Below are 18,484 nucleotides of genomic sequence, written 5' to 3' on the forward strand. Positions count from 1 at the left end.
TGTATTTAACGGCTGTTCTAAGCTTAAACTGTGCAGAATCTTTTATCTACAGCCAAATTTCCTATGAGAAGAGCTGTACAGTGTCATGCTGCCAGGGCTTCTATACTGCTTAATCCTACCAGAATAAATCCCAGTGCAGGAGGAAGGAGTTACACCTTCACAGACAGAAGAAAAGGTCGGCCAGGTATTTGTCCACATAAGTCTGGGGACAATGCCACAAAAGCTGACTGGTTTTCTCTATCTGCCTGCACCATTCTGCACCGCAGATTAAAGCACCCTGCAGAGCCTTTCTGCAGAGAAGAAAGGATGAAAATCAACACAGACAGTAATCTCCATTCCCAAATTGCTGGACCAGGACCCGCTGCATTAAAGTTGTGTAAAGAGATGATAGCATTGAGAGAAGAGAATTCTGTTGTGGTTATTTTTGCTATGGTCCTGCTCTCCCACAGCGGAGTTGGCAAGAAAAAATGTGTCTATGCCTGAGGTTGCCTAAGTGATACCTCTGGGCTTTTGAGATGCAGCTTGAAACTTATGCGTATGCTGCTTTCTACTGAATCTCCTGTGAAAGCATAGCAGCTGGGAGGAGAGAATGGACAAATGAGACATCTTAACCACCACAGCAGAGCTGTTTGAGCTGGTTGCTCAGTGCTCCATGTTGTATCCCCTGGATGAATAGATGAGAAACTTTGTCTCCTCTGTGAGTGCTTTAATGAGCGGTAAACAGTTTTCAAGCTTTGAATCTTAAAACCTGTTGAAACTGTCTTGTGTATTCATTTAGCTGTCTCAGCAAATGCTTTTTTCCTGTGCTGCGCATAAGCCAGCAGGTTGCCGAGAGTGCATGAAGAAGAAAGAAAATAAGCATTCTCCCTCAACTTAAAACCACTCATTTAAATACATTTGTTTGCTTTAACCCCCAGCCCAATTCAGTAGTAGGTTTCCAGTGCACAGCCTTGTGGAGTATAAAAAGATCTTACTGTTTTCACATTAACATTGCGTCGTAGATCCATTAGCAGGTGATCTCCTGTTGTGAATACTAATTCTTCATTTCTGCGCAATATTCAGGCTTCTTGCTCAGTTTGCATGAAAGTATTACTTTGCATTGATAAATAAGAGCTGTGCATGTCCCTATAGTTATACTTGTGAATGCTGTTAGATTTCAGTGTCCACACCTATTGTACGTTCTCCAGGGTTTAAGCATAGCATGTTGGGAGTTCGTGTCCTAATGGGAAATGTTGATATAGAGTATTGCTTTCTTGTAATCCATTTTTCTTATCAGAAATTATTTTTTAACTTGTAAACCCCTGAGGACATTGTAGAGGGTATATAAATCCTTATAGTGTGATTTTACATGTATAAGCCGTATGTTTGTTTTTCTTGGCTTTTGCAAACTATGCATCCCTAGGAATTTGCAAAGAACAGATTGAAAATCATGGCTCTGGATGCGGCATTGTTTATAATAAACACAAATTGGGAGTTGAGAGGAAAGCAGTAGTGTATCTTAATGTTTCTGTATGGGTGTAGAAGTAAGGAAATCTTTCTGTTCTTTGAGGCAATTGCTTACATTCTCAAAGTTGTTCTTACACTTTATCTTTGCACTGGTATTGATTTTCTTCAGGGCTGTTCAGGAAAGAAACGGTAGTTTGCAAATGGGCTTAGACTTCCTTGAAAGTAGAAATGACTCAACCAAATCTTTGCATGAAGTCTGCCTCTTTTTCTCTTACTCCATTCCTTCTAATTCCAGTGCAGTGTTTCATCATAATGTATCCAGCCACTATGAACAGTGCAGAGTGAAAACAGCATAATATAGTATTTCATTAAAAAAAAAACACAAAACTTAAATCTCAAAATTTAGTCAAAAGGACATAACATGTTGATCATGTGTGGATTTAAAGAACTAGGAACATCCCTAATAAGGAGGTGTACCTTATGAGTGTTTTCTTAGGAATCCAAATGAACTGGTCATTTAGATCATGGTAGATCTATTCTAGTTTGTGAAGACTGGAGCATAGCATTCTATCATATTATACAATGAGAAAAAAGAACTAGTTTGTTTCTTCCTTTCACCTGGACTTTCATAGTAGGAATGAACCAGGTAAAGTCTGATGGCTGGAGTGGAAAGTGGGTTGTAATGAATTTTTCCATTCTAGTCAGAAGCAGACCTACAATTTGCAAGCTATAGTGAGCTATTTTTGAGCATTAGGGAACCAGGCATACTCTTTCAGAAACGCTACTACTAATTTTGATGAGATGGGCTGCATGATGTCCCTGGTAGTTGCATATTGGTTTTTCTGCATATAGACACCAAGAATTTCATTTGTTTCTTCCTAACAGTGTTGTGCATCAGTGCTTTCTTTCTCCATGACAGATTGAAAAGAAAGGATCAGTTAGCTCTGCCATGGCTTTCAGTTTTGAGTATTTCCCTCAAATCCCTTCTAAACTCATTCTTTCTTAGACTAAACGATTTTAGACAGTTTTGCTTTCTTATTTTTTTTTTAATCTGTGACAAGACTTTACTCCTTATTCCATGCTTTCCAGTTGTTTTATAAATTGACCTTGGCAACCTGAAAACTGGTTAAATGGTGTAATGTTGGCTTATAAAAGCATCTTGCTTGCTGTTCCAAGATACTTTTCTCTCCTTGTATTTATGAACTTAACCATTTTCTTGTGTTCTTTTTAAAAAGAAATTAAGCAAAGAACATAAAGCTGATTAAGAAGCTTTGAAATGGTTGTTGGATTGTTGCAAGTGGAAGAAATGTAAACTCACTGAAAGCAAGTGTTTTGGCCTGGTGCCAAAATATATTGTCATAGTTTCAGCAAAATTCACTGAAACTGAAAACACCATTAAAAAGTCAAATCTTCAAGCATTCAATTCTTCAGACAATGCAAATCTTATTTTATGATAGAATGGCACATTTTAGCCTGCAGTAATAGATAAGATTGCTCAGTCCTTATGATTCAGTACTAAATGCAGAATCTGAAGGTCATACAATTTGTTTTGTAGTAACTTTGACTCACAGTTGTGCTTCTTTACAATCTGGTCATATTCTATTAAATCTTCAGTAATTCAACTCATTCAGGTAAATTGGCAGAAGAGCAGGAACATATTAATAATCTTAAAATAATTTATATTCCGCTGCTGGTGTATTTTGTAAAAACCTTGGCTTTGTAAGACGGTAAACCACATGTACAACAGCTCGGCACTGGGAAGGAGCCAATCTGACTGAATCAAAGACATTTAGAATCAACTGTTAGTTATTTTCTATTTTTGTACCATGTAAGGTGGCACTTTTGTACAGTGTGAATAGTATCTAACCTTTAATTATAATTGCTGTGTCCTTATGCTTGTTACAAATTTCTAATTACTAAATTGCAATGACATCAAAGAAAAAAAAGTGCTCAGATAAAGAAATCCTTAAATTAGTTAGTCCAAAAAAATCAGCAGAAAATATCTTTCATCCTGACCTAATTTACTTGAAATTCTGTGCCTGATGTGAAGATTAATAACAGGTGGCCTTTTAGGGAGTACTCAGCTTGAGTCTAATGTTCTGGTTGTTCTGTTATTATCCCAACCCTCTATAACTAAAGGATTTTTTCTCCCTGCCCTTTGTTCACAAAATGGGACTGTAATTGAGTTCATATTTCTCACCCAACCTTTCAGCTGTAATTAATATTTTATTATATCAGATTTTATCACTAAATAGCCTAGCAGCAGAGTATTGAGCCACACACACACTCTCACAAATGCCTATGCACACAAAAGCAAGACTGACTTATTGATGCCAAGCAAGTACCTTGTAATGAGTTACGGTTGAGAGAATACAACATACATTCATGGTACCCAGCTAATATTCCAAAGCAATTTAGAACTGATCTTATCTTTATCAATCCAGGACAAAGTGAATTTAGGTTACAACAATGAGATATTCAACGCTGCGTCCGTTTATTATATCAAATGTGTGGCATCAAACAAAAAATGTCTGTGTAAGAGCACCTGCTATCTGCTTTCATTACTAGTTTTATCAACAGTTTAAGTCATGAGTGTTCAACCTTTTGGTTTGCTGGGGCCACATTTTGTGAAGAGGAATTGTCTAGGGCCTCATATTCATAAGTCACTCCAGAAGTAATCCATCCTATTTATTTACATGGAAACTACAGCAGATACAATGAGCACAGTAACATTGTTTGATAGAGAAATTCTCAGCTACAAAACAGTCTCTTTCAACATAGTCTCCACCATTAGCTATGCATTTTTGTCAGTGATGGGCAAGAGCCAGCATGCCATGCACATCATTCCTGCACCAGTGGAGATGATCCACTGTTGTCATTGCCACTGCTGAACCACATCACCCACCACCTACTCAGTAGTGCTCACATCTACTGTTGGTCTCCATAAATGTTCAGCGAGTGTCAGTAAATGTCAGTTTGTGCCATTTTTCCACATGGAGGTATTCAGTGACACACTTTTGCTTCACCAGTACTGCCATGTCAGCCACCATTCTGTCAGACTGCCCCTCTGCTGCCATCTGTCACACGGAAACAGCATGTAACAAAATATTGGTGGGAAGGTTCAACCTCTACTGCCATACTCCCAACATCCACCTCTGATGTTGTGTCACAACATCATAAAATGGGAGACATTACTTTTAGAGCAGCCCTCATAAAATATATAATACAGTTAATGTATATGAGTAACAAAGTGTTTTATTTTTTTAGATTTCTTTTTTTAAACATAAAAAGGAGAGCAAAAACCCCATAAAACTACTGGGATATCTGTCCTTGTTTTTGTAAAATTAATGCAATGCCCTGGTTCAGTGGCAGTGGTTGCTGTTCTTAATGAGTTCTCCAGGTGTTATCAGAGGTGTTTGATCAAATTCTGTCCTTCCTGTGCTTCATCATTGAAGATAGTTGTTAAAAAATGTACGTACTGCCAAAAATCAGTAACATGAATAAGGCATGACTGTGAAATGAGGGATATTTCTGTCTGCTAAGATGGGGCTTACAGAAATCCAGTAGAGAGACATGATCAGATTTTTCTCTCTCTCCCTTTTTCCATCTGCATCTCTTCCTCTCACCCATCTCCCTCTTACCTTCCTGTTCCAGATACGTGGTTGCTTAAAAAAATAGTCAAATTCAGATACAGGCCAGTGTAGAAGGCACACTGTGCTTGAAATAGTTTCTTTGGTATCAGGAAAACTAACCTCTCAAAATATACTCTTAAAATATATCTCTGCAACATATATATATATTTTTTTCATTTGATTGTATACAGCAAAGTAGCCCAGATTCTGACTTCTTCCCCAAGAAAGAGGGGACAGCTCTGCTCTGGAGGAAGAGCAGCAGTGTCTACTCAGACAGCTAGGAGAGGGGATGACTGTGCTGGTTACTGAAAATGTTAGTCTTACTCCTGCAGGAAGGATGACCTAGAGGATGCTGCACTGGGGCATGATGCATATTGAGACCAAAGTTGATTTCTGGTTTGGGCAATCATGGAAAGTCTCATATGAAGCAGCTTTGTTGTTGTCTGTGGAGAGTAACTCCTTTTTCAGACATCCCTTCCATGATTACCACCAGAAGATCTCAGAATAGTGGCTGTGAAATTTTTGGTGGAATTATTGTCCTCATCACTCCTCCCTGGGTTTTATTCATTTTAAAGCCATGTTATGAACAGGCTGCAAAAGAAGTACAAAGCGTCCCCATTTTCTACTGCTCTGCAGTGGAGTTGGTCTCAAAGCCTGAGAATCCAAAGACTTAGGTTAATTCAGTTTAGACCAGAATCATTTAAGTTAGTTATGATGCTATTTGGGCTTTAAATTAAGAGCATAAAGGCTGGTGGAGTGAGATCAGTGGTATCTGCTGTCTGAAGGGACTGAGCCCTTATGCTGAGTAGGAATAAAACCTGCTTACTGGTAAAGAGAAGGAAATGTTCCTTGGCTTGTGTGTGCTGCATAATTTACCCAAGATACTGAGTTAAGCTTACACCAAAGAAAGCAAGGCTTATGTGTTGTGCTGTTCTCCCATCGGTGTTCCTTCCTTCCTCATCGATTCTGAATCTTCTGTCAATTTTTTCAGCAGATTTGAAAAAACACTGTGAATGTTGCATAAATATTATGTTTCTACCACATTTTAGGATCTTAAGGTACAGAGGAAAGACCCAGATTAATATCAGTGCTGAAGGATAGGCTTTGTTACAGTTCATTTGGTCCATCAGTAGAGAGCTGCAATTCAAATACCAGCAAGCCCATATATAGTCCAAAAACAGCCACAGCATTTGTTGCCACTTTTCCAGCCAATATTTGGGAGATATTGAAAGGAACTGAGCATACTGAGGGTGGGAGATGGGTATCACAGGCAGCGTGTGGAATATAGATGGGGTTATGGTATGTTCTTGGGCAAACATCTTCAAGTTGATGCTTGTAATGTCATAGTCTATTTATAGGTCATTTGAGCCTAATTTACTTTCAAGTGGCATTGAAGGAATCTAGTGCTGGGTCAGTGTAAATTGAGTGTTGTTATTCCATATACATAAAAGAAATGTCAGTGGAGAAGTTTTATACTGCCAAAAATAACATAGTGACGTGCCTTCTAGAAGGGCTATCATCTTGTATATACCAGAGTTATATATGGGAGAAGCCAAGTATCAGTAGGTAGAACAGTTCGTAAAATACTCTGTAGATCATCACAAGTGTAAATAGATCTCTTAGCAGGGTAAATAGTTTTCCCCCAAAATCCTAGAAAAATAAATTGGATGATTTGATAACATAATTATGAAATCAAACACCTTTTACAAACATACTGCATGTGATTTATAAAGAGTCGCTGAATGTAACTTCTTGGAAAATGCATTGCTAAAAATTTGTCTCTGTTAGATTGGCTTCTTTTTTATTTTAATTTTCCTCCTCCTCATTCTTTCATTTCTTTTTTATCAAAGATAACAGTACATCTCAACCCATTTTCAGTATATTCCATTCTTTTCCTTTTTGTTTTCTTCATTCTCTACATTCCCGCGTAGAGCCATGTATCTTCTGTATGCTTACATGGTCCAATGTTTACTTAGTTTTGTTTGCTCAGTTTTTCTTCCTGCTTTCACACACACAGTTACCTACCTGCAAGCTAAAACTACTGAAATGTGTCCTCACAGAAAAAAAAGTATATATATACACCTCCAGGCACTTTCCTTAGGTTTTCACTTGCAGGCTGTACACTGTAGCTAGATCTCACTGATACAGTATGGAGCACATCTGGAGAGATCTGTGATCAGAGATGTCTTTGCTCATCGAGCAAATACACTAGTAATGCCTGAGAGAATTTATGAATGCAGAGCCAAATGCTCTCTTGTCTTGTATTAGTTATACCTGTAGAAAATTGCACGGAGTCGCAGGGGACCTTCAAAGTCATCTAGTCCAACAGCCCTGCAATGAGCAGGGACTCCTATAGCAGATCAGGTTGCTCAGAGCCCCATCCAGCTTGACCTTGAGTGTCTCCAGTGACAGGGCATCCAGCACCTCTCTGGACAACCTGTCCCAGTGCAAAGTCATGTGAAGAAATACCATTACAAGTAGGTTTAATTTTATTGTAATTTTGCACTAAATTTGTTCTGTTCAGGACTTCATAAACTGTGCAAAATCTGCATATTTCCCTGACATATGACAGTCTGAAGAATAAGCAGCCAAATTCATGGATCTGTATTAAGTGTGGAGAGCCCAAGTCACAGAGAGGATGTAAGTCTAGTTTGTATAGTAGTTTTTCCTGTAGCCTGCAGTGATTTTGAATTTTTTTTTTTTCATTAGAAGAAATAAGAAAATAAAGCTATCTTCACATTGACAAAGGGGAGTAGGTTATTTCAAAGTATTGGAGAGCGACTAATACATTGTCTGTTATCAAATTGGCCATAGCAGTACATAGCAGAAGGTAGCCCTATGGAGAGGAATAGGGAAATTACTTCAGAATTAAGGAATTATGAGCGCAGAAATGTATGTAGCAGTTGTGAAGGTACAGTCACATCCATGTCCTGTTCTTCCTAATTCTAACATGAATTCTCCTAAGCTTGTATAGCAGTATGGTAGTATCACTTCCAAGTAAGTCCTAATTGGGCACTAGCATTTAAGTAATCAATAATAATTAACCATGTGGCTCTATACCTGATGGGGTGGGATAGAGAGAGAAGGGAAGTAAGAAAGAAGGATTTTTCATCAATATTTATCTAGGATTTGGTGAGGTTAGGAGGGCTAAGGGAACAATTCCAATTCCCTGCAATCGGTGAATCTGCTTTACAGCAGAGCAGTCTCTTGTGTCACAGTAATTTTTGGCATTTTGTTTAACCATCACTTGCCTGAACGGATCAAATGGTTCTTATCAATTTTATGTGTTGTTCCAGTAGTGAACTAATACTTACTTTGAATAAGGATAGTTTAGCATGTGTGTTGAATGTATTGATTTTGCAAAGGATGAACTGGAGAAAGTTGGACTACAGTCCATTATCAGCATTATCAGTATGTTGTGATATGGAACACAGACTGTCTACTGTTTCTTAAATGTTTACAGTCAACAAAAGTATTGCAAACTAAATTGATTTATTTACCAACAAATCAAAGTTATTTGATTTTGCTTTGAGTCATTTACGATAACTGAATTTAAATACTGAAAATCATAAACTCACAACACCTTTATGAATGGTACGTAATTGTCTAAGATTACAAAGCTGAAGATCTGCGGGGCATTCTCTGCCTCTGACTTAATGTTCTTAGATTGTCTGAAATGGTGAATCTGTATACTAAGAATTAAGGAAAAAAATGAAATAGATTTTGTCATCAGGATTAAGTGGCACCCATCTGGCCATGCAGCGTATGTCATTATCCCACATTTCTAACTTGCAGATTTTCTTCCAAGAATTTTTGGAGTTCACACTCATACATCTCCCTTAAATCCTAGAAATCCTTAAATCCAATTCACAGAAGAGATTTTTTTCTATGTTTGGAAGGAACATTCAAACCCGTGATGGTCTTATAGTGACCAATGCTTTACCACTTTCAGAACACATTAGTCTCTGCTTCAATTAAGATATCATGTAGGACGATTTTCATTCTCCAGGGAATTTAATGCATTGCCATACACTCCCCTAGCAACTGTCCTTTGAGGAGAGAACAAGCAAAATATCTTTACCTTTCAGTGACATAATAGTCCCCGCAGGAGACCTGTCATGATTTCCTTTATATATGTACAGTGGTGCTAAAGAGAGATTTGCTTCGATGTATTTTTTTTTCCAGAAAATCCCCTTTGTAAATTTTGACTTTTCAGTCTTTGAAATTGTCCATGTGAAAGAGTTGGGCAGTCACAAGAAGCTTAGGAATTTTACATTGAAAACCAGACACCATTCCCAAGTGGACTTGGGTCTATGAAGATAAAGCTATATTACAACACCAGAGAGTTTACATTTGGCTGTATCCCTGGAGGCTGAACCAGAGCTGTCTTATCTCCTCCTTTACAGCTGTTTAGGTATTTCTGTTCTGATTGATCTGAAAAAAGAGCTCCTAGCATGACAGTGGAGGTGCTGTCTAATGCTAGTCCCACTTGTGTTCAAAGTCTGATGGAGAAAGTTTTATGTCTCTCTGCAATTTGAGTATGGGACTTTTCCCGTGGGCTCGAAACTTCAGTTGCTAGTAATAGTGCTCCTTGAGAACGAGCAGAGACACTGCCTTGGAGAAGCTAACCAGACTTATCTCTTGGCTCACAAAGTCAGAAAATAATGTCAGTCATCATTAGAATGAAATTGATTCTTTCCATTCAAGTTTCAACAACTAACTAGCACATTTTTTCAGTCCCTTTCCTACACCCTGGTAGTACCAACTGTCCTGCAGACTTAGAAACCTTCCAAAGATTGTGGAACTTCTGTTTTCTTAAAGCCTCCTGACTCGGAATGATAATGCAAACTACAAGGACTGGTCCAAAAGTAATGCCTCCTATTTTATTATGATGACCCATGATGTCAGATGTGGGACGTTGTTTGTACCTTCCTGCCTGATGTAATTTCGAAAATGAATTTTAAAAAATAATGCAAAATAATAAATAATTTTTAAAAATCTAGTCTCGTGTAGATTGCCTCGCATCTGATGTTTGGAAAGGGTCAACCTTCCTAAGTATACTATGCACTCTATATTCTTTCAGAAATCCCTTATCCCAAAGTCTTATTCTCTCTTGGAACAATTATTAGTGCACCCAGTCCTTCTAAGCTATCAGCGCTAATCTTGAATATAGCTCTGGCCTCTGACATGCAGAAAAAACACAGTTAAACACTGTCTGCCTTTCCCTTTGAGAAAATGTGTGAAATTCAACTTTGGCCACAGGGACAGGACTACTGTTCAGTCAATTCACTGTTTTCACATCTATGATGAAAATGGCAGCAGTTGGAACATGTTTTATTCAGTATGTACAGATAAAGTAGGGTTGGTCACAGGAATAAATAACTGAAATAGTGGTTGATAGGTATATTAAGTATAAGTGGTTGATAGGTATATTGTTTCAATCTGACTGCATTTTTTAAAAAAAGTATACAAATAAAAAAATATATAGATCTATAAAATATACCAATTATTTATGTTTATGAGACTAGGAAGATTATAAAGAGCAGAAAACTTCAAATTAGACTCCATGACATCACTGTTACCAGTGATGTAAAACTAGTCTGCAAAACTAGTCCAGCAATTTACAGAGCTGACTGGGGCAGTGCTATTGAGTCTTAACAGCTCTGCTGGCTTTGTACATTACCTAGTTTCAATTTTTAATAGTTAAACTGGTCCAGAGGGAATAAGAATCTTTCCCACTCATTTTACAGCTGGAAAGCTGAGGCACAAAATTGTTTACTTGTCTAAGATTGCACACAAATATTGTATTAATACTAGTAAAGAAATCCAGATAACCTTAGTTTAGATTCAGACCATTGGGCCACTTTTGTTCTGTTATTTTTTTTTTAATTCCTGATGATGTCAACAAATTGCTTCCAGTTAAGTGAAACATCAAGACCATTAAAGAGAGAAAAAATTGGGCAGATTTTCAATAACAAAGCAACCAAGCTTGTTTTCCCTTTGTTTTCAATTTGAAATTGCTTTTGGTGGAGTTGCATTTACATATTCAAAAACTTCAATTGATAAATACCTAGATTGTCCATTTTAAGGACTTCTGTTTTAAGAACCTGGAAATCCACTCTTTTACCCAGTAGATCTCTCTGGAAAATGACTTTGTCTCCTTGAATGAGACTTTGATTAAATGGTGTGTGATCTACTGTCTTCCAGTAATGTGGAGTAATGTCAAGATTCAGCATGTGACTAATACCATGATTCATTTTTCTAATATCTAAATTCTTTTAGCATCTTTGATTAATTTGTTAGAATGTTTTACTTCTTTCATGCTTTATTTTTTCAGCTTTGCCTGAAAAAAATTCTCTATATTTAGGAGGCATTGAAAGATTGTTTTAATTTGAACAATTCGCTTTAAGTAAATATCTGAGAAGCCTGGTAATTCTAATTGCTAACCAAATTTGTGGTCCTCATTATGTTTAGATTGTATCTCTGTATAATCATTTAAATTTGGAACCATTTTGGAATTGTTAAAATAAAAAGCAGTTCAAAAAATGTCTTTTAGTTTTTCTTTTTCCATGCTTTTTATCCCAACATTTGAAATGTTTGAATCCTAAGTTTACAGTAATTGCCATGTGTTTCATTTTTGATGCAGCTCTAAATTTCAGTCAATATAAAAGTAGATTTTGTGTTCAATTTCCAAGGTATTGGAATTCTGCAGTAGAATTGCATAGTGTAAATTAAACACAAATTACGCTTCTTTCCTTCAGAAAGTTCAATGTAAGTCCTACCAATAGCTGAAATACTTTCAACACCTTTCTCTACAGTGTAGATTTTATTTTTTTGGATTACAGATAGGAAGACTTTATCCTCTGACATACAGAGGTGTGGAAAAGAAATAATGCAACTTCAAATAAGCGGAAAATATGACTAATATCTCTGAGGAATAGTAAAGTTCTGATGCAATTCTAGCTCAATTTATTAGGTTTGGACCCTTTTCAGCATAGACAATTGGACAGTTACACATTAAAGAAAGCACCTAACTATAAGAATTAGTGATTGGATTATAATTGTAGTTGATTTAATTGTATAAAATTTGTTAGCAAGATGATCTCATTTATACAAATATAAAATATATCATTCAAGTACTGTCAGGTTTCCATTGACCCAGGTATTTACAATGTGTTAATTTACGTCAGCGAAACAACAGTGTGGAAAATGGGCAGCAGATAGGATTTAGTTGTTTTTCATTAGCACTTGGACTTTGATAAAGGGGAACAGAAAAGAGCTGGTTGACCTTTTAGTACTTAAATTATTAAAGAGAAAATAGATTTGAGGTCTAGATGCTTGCAAATCTAATTTGTCTTGTGGAGTAAGGATGAAAAGACATCTTGAGTTTGAAATTACTCCAGTCAATTTATCTCTTTCTTTAATGTTTCCGAAGATGAATAGATGGCAGGCATTTAAAATGTAATATACACTGGAGTAGTGCATGAAGTATAACTAATATGAATTTGCAAGAAGAAAAGGAGCATTTTAATGACAGATTTGTTTCTAAAATACCTACAATCTCTAGCTATAATCACTTAATGAAAAATGAAAAGAATGCTCATTTCAACTGATAGTGAAACGAGTCTTATTACTTAGCCTGGTCTGAGATGCTTCTTATATTCAGTTCTGTTGGAAGAAAAAAGGAGACAGCTCTCCTCACAGCTGACAGCCAAATCCAAAATTTGGTTTACTAGCCATGTTATAGTGAGAACATGGGATTCTTATCTTTGCTGTGGTATATGGCAGCTGTGTCCAGTTTAATACCTTGAAAGAGCACATGTTTGAATCATTCTCCACTTTTTATTTCCTCCAATATTCCAATTCTCAAACAGTATTTACTTGTAGATTCACTGTAATTTCATAGCTAGAGGAGTTAACAGTCTTTCCTCAAAGTAGTCTGGAATCACTCTTCTGAGCTACTTTTTGTTCTAAAGTTATGTCAGCTGTTGATTTGAATTGCAGACAGGCTGCTGTGCATTGACCTTCCCTTACTACTTAGCATGGAATTAGTCAACTAATGGAAATCTTTCTGCTAAAAAATATAGACCTCGTTTTCCAGGGTATGTGTCGACAGTGGTCTTCAAGTGGCCCCTCAAGGTACTTGTTTGTCTCTATGGCTATACCTAATTTTACTTAAACATAGATTTCTGCATGGGTTTCTTCTTCAGATTGAAAAATCCAAAATTAGGTGTCCAGGTGCAGATTTTTAGATGTGTTATTGTAGTCAGTAAGAGCCTAGAAAGCAATTCAGTTGACCTGAAAGATTCCTTCTAGCTGGTCAGGTCTTTAAAATCTGCTGCCTGTACTGACTTGCTCCCTGCTGACTTTAATGGGATTTTAGAGTTGTTTAGATATCATCAAAAAGACACTTAAAGTGTCTTAACAGTAAAGATCTAATTCAGGCAGAAGAGGTAAACCCTCTGTCATCTGTACTGACCACAGTCACCCAGCCCAACCATGCCTGTGCTTACAGCAGGCTTTTGTAAACACAAGGATGATGGAGTGGGGACAACAAGTCAGAAGACTGGGGCTATTGCCAGTTAAATGAATATATCCTGCACAGAGATTGCTGCTTGTTATGAATTATCAACTTCAAATACTGTAGATTGTTATTAGATGTAGATGGCATACAGAAAAGTAGACACATTGTCTCTTTAAGATGTTACCCATACTGACTTGCTTGCTTGGATTCAAGACTTCAGAAGACAAATAATGATTAAAAATCACTGGTCTCCAGTGAAGCAATAAAGTTGCAAGTAAGTCCTCTTTAGAGACATGGATGTCCCACTTCACAAATCTGAAAGCACTGACTCAGACTTTTACAGCAACTGTGAGGGTATAATGATTTTGCTGTTTGCATATACAGCAGAAATCACAGTTTCTTTGTTTCTGCTTGTATGTCCACTGCACCTTTACAGTGAAGAGGAATTGGCTACTCCCTGTGGGTCCAGTACAGCAAAACCTGCAACTATAGCCTGAATTGCTCTGCAGAATGCAGAAACGCTTAAGAACAAGATTATCCCTAAGATGTATGAAAAGTGCTTTGCTGAGTGAAAAAAACATCCATCAAAAAGTACTTCACCCTTGCTCAGTAACAGTTGATATACCATCAAAATTTTAAAAGACTTTAATTTACTTAATGTGTGCTTTTATAAATAGTTATGATGTCAACAGTTAAGCAAATACTATTCCCTGTCTCTTTGTAATTTATTTCTTCATTTTTATCTAACTATTCATTTAATTTCATTTAGGCAAGAGAAACAGGGTAGAAGATGGTATCTATAGCTTTACACTTACTTCTTTGAACAAAATAATACTTAATTCTATGTTTTAGCACTAATCAAGGAAGCTTTTTTCTGTACAAGAGTTCAAACAAGAAAGTGTTCCATGAATTTGCTGAATGAAAAGCTGTGATGTATGTGGCTAATTTTATTTTTCTAAAACAAAATTAATTTATCTGAAAGCGTGAATCAATGCCATGAATTCATACACCTGAATACCAAAATGAGACTTTCTTCCCATTTTGTTTTCTCGTTACAGGCTGGTGGTGGTGGTGGTGTGTTTTTTCCATAAATACTGGTGTGCAAGATTAAGTTCTCAGAAAGAATTGTCTGCCCAAGTGTTATAATAACGCATATGGGGTTTTTTTTTTCTTCTTTCCTTTCTATGCTCCTAGTGTCTACCAAATAGTTGTTGAAGAGGAACGCCCTCGGAGGACCAAAAAGACAACTGAGATCCTAAAGTGCTACCCAGTGCCCATTCATTTCCAAAATGCCTCACTTTTGAATTCCCGGTACTACTTTGCTGCAGAGATTCCAGCCAATGGCTTACAAGCTGCTCAGCCTTTTACTATTGGTGATAACAAAACCTACAGTGGCTTCTGGAATACTCCTCTTCTTCCTCATAAGAGCTACAGCATCTATTTTCAAGCTGCTAGCAGAGCCAATGGGGTAAGTCTTATGACAGTCGTGGTTTTATACACTGTGTGTAAATAGATAATTGGCATCAACCACCAAGATGCCCAGTGTAATTGCTAATGAGAAAATGAAGTAACTGTGAAATTTAACACATGAATTTTAAAAATAACAGTTTTCCTGACACGGTCTAGCTTAATGATTAAAGGTTACAGGAAGAGCAGGAGAAAACAGCACATTTTGTCAATAGCGAGTAAACAAAGTAATGCATTGCCATTTTGTCATTATCTGAAAGCTGTCCAGTGGCTTTTCATCTTTTTTGTTTTTGTTTTTGTTTTCCTTTCCTTTTCAAAGATAAAAGGAGTGCTGTGATTCCTTTTGTTAAATTTATGCCAAACTTGATTGTGGCTTTTAGCACATCTGTCTTGGCCTGTCCAATCCCATTGCCTTAGTTTATACCATGTTCAACTCCCACTTTCTCATTTGGTTGCCCTTGCTGAATTAGAAATAATCTTTATTCTTTTCCTTTCTGCAATCGGTAAAAGAAAAATAACTAGATGGAACTGGAATGAGAGTGTGTAAAAAGGCCTTCACAGATCATGTTTCATCAGGCTAATTTTTCCTGGAATTGTTTTTCATTTCCTGGACAGACCTACCCAGAGCCCTTCAATTCTTGATAAGCTTTGGCTGTCTGTGCTGACAGCCTGGAAATGTTTTCTGCCAGAAACCATAATGGTCCCTCTTTCACATTGCACTGACAGTGCAGAAATGTGAAACGCCATCGATTATTTTTTCTTTCTAAAATTGTCTAGCATGATGCTTAGAGTTATCCTTACCTGTAAGAAAAAGAAAAATCTCCCAAGGTCATTAAGTTACTGAAGTGAAAAAGCTGAACACTTGCCTGTGCTTTTGTGAATCATGTGCCTGTTTTCTTTACCAACTGAACTGTTTATGCAACATACCAAAACAGTGTTTGTCCATACTGTGAAAGCACAGTGGAGTTCCATCATAACAAGTTAAATACGTAACGAAGAACACTAAGTAAACACTTTTCCTGCATTGTATCAATACTTTTTAAGAGTAGAAACATGGATGGCTTTCTCTGCTTAGAAACACGAGATGTGACCTTTTTCCTCTTTATTTTACACAGGAAACCAAGATTGACTGTGTCAGGGTAGCCACAAAAGGTATGTTCATATTATGTGATGTATTCTGTAATTTGGACTGTTGACCTTTCCTTCTCTTGGTCTTGCAGAAGTGTTTTATGTTGCTGAAAGGTATCATTGAATCTGTTACAGAATTTTAAAGGATTCATTTGTGTCTCTAGCTGAGATTTAGGAAGTTTGTTTGTTTGTTTGTTATTAATAATAAATGTGCTACTAATTTCTAGTTGTTTACTTGAACACTTTCTCTGAAATATATTCTGGGGGTTTTTATATGATCTCTCAATGTTTTGGACATTTTTATATATAATAGATTTGTAAAATTGCCAGTTTGCAGAGTGCAAAGTAGCTACATGTGTATTAGTGAAAAATCACCCCTTCCCCATAAGCAATTATCTTTACTGCTTTAAAAAAGTGGAGAAATTGTGTTCTTCATTTTCATGGTGTACAACAGCTCTTTTTATTGAAATGTCAGCGCATCTTACTGCCATTTGTGAGAAAGATGGTATGGTCGAGGCAGTCCTAGCTATGAGTTTGATCCCCAGAGAGGAAAGGTAAACATATTGCTGATTTATTTAACTTCGAAGGCTAGGACTTGTCTCTAATTATCTTTGTACTCTCATCTTTTTAGCACCTCTAGCTAGTGCCAGCTTCAAGGCATGAAAAAGAGGTGCTGGGATAATATGGTTATGTGGAGATTGTAGTAGAGGAAAAGGAAAGGAAAGGAAAGGAAAGGAAAAGAACTGCTGCTAAAGAGGAATAGTTAATGCTTCTTTGCAGTTTGGACACCTGGTAAGAGTGTGACACGAAAAATTCTTCATTGTATCTCATAGTGGCTATTCTCAACGCAGCTGGCTTCAGCATGATTCCATTTCCATACAGATGATGTCGTTCCACCACCTCCAATATATCTAAACATGATGGATTAGAATCTCATTACTGAAAAATAAATGAAATGTTAGCACGATTGCCTCTTTCCTTATATGAAAAATTTATATCTCTTCAAACTATTTCCTTTTCTTTTTCCAAGAACAAAGTAAGAAGTTTTATTCCAGTTTACTGACTGCTTACAATACCATAGCAAACTTTCAAATATCTTCACTAAAGCCTAATAAAACATAAAATATATTAATATCATGTTAAAATGAAATTCTGTGCTGTTTTCTGGGAGTTTTGGTGTTGCCAGGAGCAGATTACATTGCCTCACAAATCATAATAGGTGATTAGGGGAATGGGTTTTAGATGATTTGAAGATTTGTAATCCTAATCACTAATGGATGTTCAACTGTTTCAATTACTTGACTGACTGAAAAACCTTACTCTCTCGATTGAGAAGCGAGGGTGACTTCATGGATGGGAATAGCTTCCATAGCAACAAGGTAGCACATCTGACAATAGGGAGATGAGAAATGCAGCTTTTATTTTAAACAAATCTCTGTACTTTTTTGCTTTGAAAGCTGGTTTCAGAATTGTTCATAATACCTTTGTGCAGTCTGTAAAGTCATACAAGGGGTTATTGTGTGAACTTGGAAGTCAGAAGTGTCCTCAAAGGCGTTCATAGTCCCTGGTACAAAATTTTACAGAGGGGCTTCTGAAAAGCACTGATCACTGTGCTTGCAGATCTCTATTATATATTCAAACTATATTATTTTTTGAAAACTAAAATGTAGACTGTGACATACTGTAATATGATATTAATTATAGATATCTGTACAAATATTTTTTCCTGTTTAGATCCAGTAGAGGTAAGGAGAAAAGCAGACTTCTTACTTTCTGTAGGTCAGAAGTCACCACACCTGGACGCACTGAGTCACGCACTGAGACAAGACGGAGAATTGTCCTGTCCCATTCGCAGCCCACATGTCTACATTTCCCCCATCACCACCACCTTTTTTGAGATCATATAAAAATCTTGATTCCAGCAATTGTAGTTTAGGATCAGAATACTGGATTTTGTTCTCCTCCAGCTTCTGCTGAAGTCAGAGAGAACCTTTGCCACTGACCGTGCTTGGAGAAGGATCAGATAGCGTATTCCTGTGATGTAGAATCTTCTGTTCTTAGTTGTCTGTAGAGAAAGCCTTCTAGGACCTCTGTTACTATTTGGTGTATATACAAATGTGGAGACTGCAGGGTTTCCACTCCCATTACCTTTGACAAGATAATTAAACAAACAAACAAACAAAAATTGGGAAGAAATTTTCATACCAGTGGTAATAAAGGTTGTCGTATTTTGTTTGAGATATGGCTTTCATATATGTACTCTTTCTTCAAGCTAAATGGTTGTGAA

General features: G+C 36.8%; 1 protein-coding gene across 12 annotated transcripts in view; it reads left to right on the top strand.

The window, feature by feature from the left end:
- PTPRM (protein tyrosine phosphatase receptor type M) overlaps positions 1 to 18,484 on the top strand; it is a 459,433-nt gene that overhangs the window by 262,123 nt on the left and 178,826 nt on the right. For all 12 annotated transcript variants that reach the window (XR_007376063.1, XM_048940376.1, XM_048940372.1 and 9 more), the window contains exons 12-13: positions 14,797 to 15,070; positions 16,185 to 16,221. Coding sequence is in view for 11 of the 12 variants with exons in the window: in XM_048940376.1 (XP_048796333.1) it covers positions 14,797 to 15,070; positions 16,185 to 16,221 (311 nt within the window). In the remaining variant the exon portion in view is untranslated. The remainder of the gene's footprint in view (positions 1 to 14,796; positions 15,071 to 16,184; positions 16,222 to 18,484) is intronic.

This window comes from Lagopus muta, chromosome 3 (assembly GCF_023343835.1).
Source record: "Lagopus muta isolate bLagMut1 chromosome 3, bLagMut1 primary, whole genome shotgun sequence".
NCBI classification, from domain to species: Eukaryota; Metazoa; Chordata; class Aves; order Galliformes; family Phasianidae; genus Lagopus; species Lagopus muta.